The 6566-nt window shown below is 37.5% G+C and overlaps 1 protein-coding gene and 1 long non-coding RNA gene across 6 annotated transcripts; one reads left to right on the top strand and one right to left on the bottom strand.

Annotated features, from left to right (window-relative positions):
• On the bottom strand, positions 1-6566 carry LOC145605462 (uncharacterized). 5 transcript variants are annotated; one of them, XM_081661528.1, is made up of 5 exons: positions 5963-6566; positions 2229-2738; positions 2073-2123; positions 1271-1958; positions 1-1193 (listed from the first exon to the last, which is right to left on the bottom strand). In XM_081661528.1, the coding sequence occupies exons 1-5, from the start codon at positions 6237-6239 to the stop codon at positions 1007-1009; spliced, it is 1713 nt and encodes a 570-aa protein (XP_081517654.1). In that variant the 5' UTR covers positions 6240-6566; the 3' UTR covers positions 1-1006. The 5 variants fall into 5 exon arrangements, with proteins under 5 accessions (XP_081517654.1, XP_081517646.1, XP_081517669.1 ...); XM_081661520.1 differs by having other exon boundaries at positions 1271-2123; positions 5963-6565; XM_081661543.1 differs by having other exon boundaries at positions 1271-2123; positions 2463-2738; positions 5963-6565.
• Positions 3909-4653, top strand: LOC145605494 (uncharacterized). Its single transcript, XR_014105087.1, has 2 exons — positions 3909-4015; positions 4379-4653. It is a non-coding gene; the product is annotated as an uncharacterized LOC145605494 (long non-coding RNA).

Below are 6566 nucleotides of genomic sequence, written 5' to 3'. Positions count from 1 at the left end.
TATCAATCTAACCAAACAAGGCCAATATCACACTTCTAGAACTGACATTGAGCATCCAACAAACCAGTAACAAGATCAATGTTAAAATCATACGATAAATTACATTTAGTAAGGCATTAACATTAAAAAAATTAAAAAAAAAAGGCAGAGAAAAAGGGAATCATAAGCATCAATACAGATACAGTGGATTTCACAGAGTCTTGCGGAAAAAACTTTCAGCTGAAACGCCAATACGTTAACCTTACCTAAGATTTAATACAGCATATGCAACAAGTTTGCACAAAAACCATCAGAGTGCTCAATGAGTGCCAGCAAGCTTTAATCATGTCCATCATCTTGGGCTATCCACAAAATTGTTCAAATATAGCTTCCTTCTTCATTTACTTAAACTTCTACCTTGCCCCAAGCTTCAACAGAAATGGCCTCAGAGCTTTATGATGAGTCCATAGAGGGAACCAGTCATAAGAAGGCAAGAAGCATATTGTTATCAACAAAAACAGCAAACCTTTTTTATACTAAAAAATCTAAAAGAGCAATTTTGTTTTTACTTCAGGTCTCCATCATACTTGCTTGATCTTTTTCCACTGATATCCAGAGCTGGCTCCATAGTCCATATCCTATATACTCTAAGCTGATGCGCCTGATGCAAATGTTAAATGCCTCAATAACTTATATTGAAGTCCAGAACCTATACTCCTACTTTGGAGGAGTAAAATATACGTAATGGTACACTCTCGCACCTTTGAAACTTAATTCTCTGAGAAAACTGCCAAGTACTCTTTCCTCTTGTGTAAGGAAGATAAAAGCTTCCACAGATAAAACCAAAATATACTTGTATCATCCAACCAACCTTGCAAACTAAAACCCATATCCCTTAAATAAACTACAAAGCACCTATAAGTGGGCTTTTTCCTAGTCCACCAATGAAAGAAATGAAAATATGGTGGTAAATAAATTACCACTTGGATACTACCTTCCATCGCCTATTAATTAATAGCTCTTTCAATCAAGGACCAGCTTCATTAGTTGTCACACCATCACCCTGGGTTAATGAAATTGTAATTGGCTGCCATCCTGGTGTAGAGTGTTTGATCCACTGTTTTTTAGTAATTAACATGTTCAGTATCTGGAGCACATGCCCCAGAGATAAATCTCGCAGGCATGAATTTTTCAAGACTAATGCAGCTTCATACCTGACAGAATAAGTATTAGCTAACATTGATATTTAAAAAGCCTTTGCTTATAACTTACGGGAGAGAGTAACTATTACCTGCACACAGAAGCAATTATAGCGGATCGTCCTTTAGTAGAAATAAGAAACTCACGAACTTTATCCCATGTTTCCTTAGAGTAGTCGTTAAGGTAGCCACTCATTGGATTTATACAATTCCATACCCCTTGACTCTTTATCACATATAGCTGAACTTGACCCAGCTGTAGTTTATCTACCATGTTCTGTTTAATGGCACAGTCCAAGGCCTTCCTCACGTCAGTATTATGGTGCTTTGAATTATCTCCAAAACGGATACAATCAGTTATATTTTCCTCTGTGGGTGCAATATTTTCTTTTCTAAGGCTGTCTAAAGCAAGCAAGATAACCCCAGCAAGACCCTGCTCATATTCAGAGGGAGGTGATGCTGTGCCTGAAACAACGTTGGCAGTTGGCAAGGCTGATGAAGTAGACGGCGGCACAGATAATTGTCCATTTCGGTGAGAGGAGTGGTTTGTGTTCATATTAGGGCCTTTGTTGGGTGGATTACGATTCACAGAATTCGAATACCTGTGCGCTTTATGCTTAATCTCTCCCCTAACTTGCTGTGGAAAACTAGAAGGATTTCGGACATAATTTGGGTGTTCAGATATGCTTAGTTTACCAATATCAGGGGCACTAGTGAAAGGAGCTGATGAGATAGGCGGACCTTCAGATCTGGACGGTGAAGGATGTGTATAGAAGTTGCCTGCAGCAGGCGGATATGCATTTCCAGCTGCGGAATTAGAATGTATAGGAGCACTGCTTGGCCTAGATGGATAGGGATATTGAACTCGTTGATTTGAGATGAAATCAGACTTACTTCGAGCAGAAGATTCAAGATTGCTGGGGAAGCCGCCGGAAGCAAACTGACCTGCAGAGGCAATATGCTTGTTAGCTCCAAAGAATTCATGTGGGGCTTTTCTAACTGTTGGTGCTTCAGTATGCTCCAACTGGCAAGGGTAGTCTAGTTTCTTACTTTCTAGAACCCCGGAAGGCATGCTAGGGGCCTTTTGCAGACTTGACTGGTTTGAGGTCTTGCGGACATACGTAGGTTTCGATTTAGTATCTCCTGCCCCAATTCTCCCAGAGTTGTCAAATTTCGGAGTAGCAATGGGATGTTTGGCATGTAAATGAACAGGTTCGGGAATAAGGTGGTTATCGGGCATTTGGGGGTTGAAGTAATTATTGTTATTAGAAGAATCATGATTACCATTGTTGGGTGGAGGGGAGTCATTTCCGGTACGAGGAGGGCCACCATCTACCAGACTAGTCCACAACCACACACTTTTAGCTGCAGCAACAAGGGCGGCAGAGGCTTTAAAGGGTTGGGCAAGAAGAATATTGTATCTTCTCATACGCAGCTGGTGGAGGGCATTTGCAAAATCACGATCGCCAGAAATTAAGAGATAATTAGCAGGGGCAGGGTTGTCAACAGCCCAGAAGAGCATATCAACTAGAATCTTCTTGTCACTGGCATCTTTAACACCTGGTGAAAGTTGTAAACAGAACTCAGAACCAGAAGGCGAAAATCAGAAAAGAATATTCAGAGCAAGAAGGTGAAAAGGGAGAAAAAAAGAATTTGTATAATTGCTGCAGCGTTTAAATGCTATACTTGTGAGTATGAGTCCCGGGGGGCAGGTGGAGACCCAGCCCTCATGGCTCAGCTCTGAAGCCTTAACACTGTCTGAATCAGCCCCTAAAATTAGATATATACATTTTCTGCAATTAATGTGCAAGAGAGGCATGTTGTCTCAGTAGTTATGAACTTATGGGAGAGTAATCTACTTGTCATGCAGTACAGTACTTTGTGTTTTTCTTAAAAATGATTTTCCCCATTTATCCTCTTGATAAAGTAACAAATTTATTTGCCCCATATCAAATTAGTAGAGCAATTAACTAGTGTTTATTATCTCACTACATCACTACATTCATTCTGATAATTCATTAATATTTGGATCAATTGGCAAATTCTCAATGGTCATCCCTAACTTTTACTACACTAAAATGGCAATCCTATTTTTTCTATATTCACAAAATGACCCTAATTCAGTTTTCATTCCCACTTATGTATGAGTGTTTTATCTTAAATTTACAATGGTTAGGGTTTTTTTTTTTATATATAAAAAAAAATAATAATAAATAAAAATAAAAATAAAAAAATCATCCATCTCTATCCTCTTCCCCAACCTAGCTACCATTAAATCCACCCACAGCGGTGGCGACTGCAACCCACAACCATAGCTAGGGCTGAAAAAGGCTTACCTGACCTGAATACAGCGGGTTTGGGTTGAGATTTTAAACCTAAAAACTTAAATGATTCGACATGAACCCGACCTGATAATTAAATGGGTTAGGTTAAGGTTGAAAATTCCAACCCGAAAATGACCCACATAACCCGAAAATATTTTTGGGTTAAAATCGATAACCCAAACTCGTATAAGTTAATTTAAAAAAAAAAAAAAAAAAACACACACACACACACACTAAAGAAACCTAATGAAATCAGCCCAAGCCCAAATATAGGTCTTTATATAAACTAAAACCCTAAAATCCTCTCAAACACTACACTCACTCCCTACCGCCGCATGATATAAGCTCTCTTTTTCACTCATCGGTCTCATTCATTTTATCTCTCTTCAACTTTCAACAACAACTAAAACAATCAAAACCTAAAATCCTTTCCCTTGCCACGCCTTCTTCCCCTTGAACAATCGGACATCAAAGCTATCCTATTTGCAAGTGTTCAAACTTCATCTGTTTAAGGTAGCTTGCTAAATTCGAATTTTTCTTATATGTTTTTGTTTTGTTTTGTTTTGTTTTGCTTATTAGATTTTAGTTGTTCATGTTAATAGTTTAATACACTTTAAATTTGTGTTATTAATTTCTATTTTTGTTGTTTTGTTGATATAATTTAAACTTTTTAACTAATTTATAAAGACTTGCCCATATAATTCAGTATTTAATTTCGGTTGATATAATTTCTATTGTTGTTGTTGTTTAATTTCCTTAGAACGGTTCATAATCTCCACATAATTTCTGGTTTAGCTAATATATAAAGTCTTATAGTCTGATTTAGATTATATGCATGTTCTAATTAGTTTTTGCTTTGCTTTTTATGTTTGGCAGCAAGTAATGGATCCTTAATTGGAAATGTTGTGTGGATCTATGGAAGCTTGAGGACGAGGTGGTGAACAAGGATGACAAGCCACATACATCTATCACCCGATCTTGATCCATATGAAAGTTCTTATATTGTTGAGAATTAGAATATGTGAAGTTGTGTTTTTGAAACTTGGTTTGTAATTCGTTCACTACACTTTCTTCTGGTTTGTAATCGTTAATTAGGATTTGTTAAGCTGTTTATTTTGGTTTGAATTAAAGCGTTGAACCTAAGAAGAAGAGCTTATGCGTTTCAAAATATAAGATCATTTGAAGAAAAAAAAATCAAGTTATTCAAGTCACTTTCAAGATCAAAGCAACCTGAATTAAACCCATACAAAAAAAATCAGGTCAAATAAGGCCAATTTCGGGTTGACCCAAACCCGAAAATCAGGTTCATGTTGATATTTTCAACCCAAAAAGTTAAATGGATCAGCAATTGCTGACCCGAAATCAGCTGAGGTGAACACAAACCCAACCTGATCCATTTGACAGCCCTAACCATAGCCAAGAACCTAACATGCTCCTATTGACAAACCACCCCGTCCCAACCACCCCAACAAAACCACGTACCTGATACGGCCGCCATCACCTACACAACTGCTTTAACTTTCTCCCTCCAACAACTTCCTCCACAACCCTGATCGAACCTTTGATTTTAAGGAATTATGGTGTTGATGCCAAGGAAAAGAGTTCGTTGTTGGCAAGAAGATGAAGGTGCTAGATGGGAGATTAAGGAAGTCGGAGTGGTATAGGATAAGGCTGGTGTGGTGAAGGATTAGGTTAACCATAGTTAACATATTAAAGAAAACTAACCCATTGAAGCCTCATTGATGTCATTTGTGAAATTAAAAACTTAATAAGGGTCACTTTTTGAATTTTAATTTTAAAAAAGAAGGGTTATCATATCATTGTAGCAAAAGTTAGAGGCTACCTATCGTTTTACCCAATTTAGCTTTTTTAGAAACCCCAATTTAGCACAATTAGTACTACATATAGTATAAAGCATCAAGAATCATAATCCGAAGAAAATTATTTTACGCTTATATTTTTCTAAATATTTATATCATTATTCAAAAAATAGTATGAGAGCAAGATGTTAATTTTGACCATAATTACATGTTCTTTAAAAGAATGATTTTGTTCTATCTCCTAGTCTCCTACATCAACAACTTGTATGAGCCATAAGTGAAGATCTAATTCAACAAGTATGTTATTAAGGGACAAATTATGCTCAAGCATCAGCCGATCTACTTCGCGTAAAAGGATGTAAGAAATTAGGGGTAATAAATAGTTAATAAAAATTAAAAAAATAAAATAAGGATTTATGAAATTAGGGATGAAAAATAAACAAAAATTAAGTCTGAAAACAAAACAAAAGGGTTTAGGGAAACAGGAATGATAAACAAGTCGGAAAACAAAACAAGGGTTTAGCCGTTTAGGGGGCATGCAAAGAATTCAGCAATAATATAATTAAAAAGAAAAAAAAAAAGAGAGAGAGAGAGAAAGTAAAATAGAAAATTAAGAAGAAAGAAAAGAATCTCGAAATACCAGCAGGAACGTGATTGAGGGAGATGCCGGTGGAGGAGAGGGCGTGTTGAATGGAAGAAGGAATACGGTTGGTGTCGCCGTAAGCAGAAATGGAAACGGAACCGCCGTAATCCAATTTGATAAGTGCAGAAGTAATGTTTTGTGCAATTGAATGTGGATCGCATCCTTTAGGAACTTGACAATTTTCGATATCCCACCAAACCGACGTCTTCGCCTTTCTGTAGTCGGAATCGGCCCTGTTATTCATCAACTGATCCGCCCCCTCCTCTCCTCCCATCGAATCGAATGGCTGCGATGAGCTTTCGCTTCTCTAATCTTTACTCTCTAGGGTTGCTTCTTCTGCTTAAAAGTATAAACTGCTACGAGAGAGACTAGTCTACTCACTCTTTCAATTTCTATTTTTATTGGTGGATGAATGGATTGGAATGGATTCTCTCAGACGACTCCGGTCTTCTTTCGATTTTGACATCCTGACGTGCTCTTTGGATTTCTATTATGTCTTCCCCCCTTCCTTCGCGCTATGCCTCTATACTCTATAGTCTATACTCAGTCATACTCTTCACCCTCTACCCTTCCGGCCCATGGGCCCACTACTATTGCCCCC

Source organism: Chenopodium album, chromosome 2 (genome assembly GCF_948465745.1).
Source record: "Chenopodium album chromosome 2, dcCheAlbu1.1, whole genome shotgun sequence".
In the NCBI taxonomy this organism is placed as follows: domain Eukaryota; kingdom Viridiplantae; phylum Streptophyta; class Magnoliopsida; order Caryophyllales; family Amaranthaceae; genus Chenopodium; species Chenopodium album.
Note: the sequence above shows the minus strand (reverse complement) of the source record. Positions and strands in the feature narration are given on the sequence as shown.

Bases quoted from the DNA above. Each gene is read 5' to 3' on its own strand.
- LOC145605462 (XM_081661520.1), bottom strand. From the start codon at position 6,239: ATGGGAGGAGAGGAGGGGGCGGATCAGTTGATGAATAACAGGGCCGAT. The intron at 2,739-5,962 runs GTATTTCGAGAT...AACTTTCACCAG, and splicing joins CCTCAATCACGTTCCTGCTG to GTGTTAAAGATGCCAGTGAC. The intron at 2,124-2,228 runs GTAAGAAACTAG...TTGCCTCTGCAG, and splicing joins GCCTTCCGGGGTTCTAGAAA to GTCAGTTTGCTTCCGGCGGC.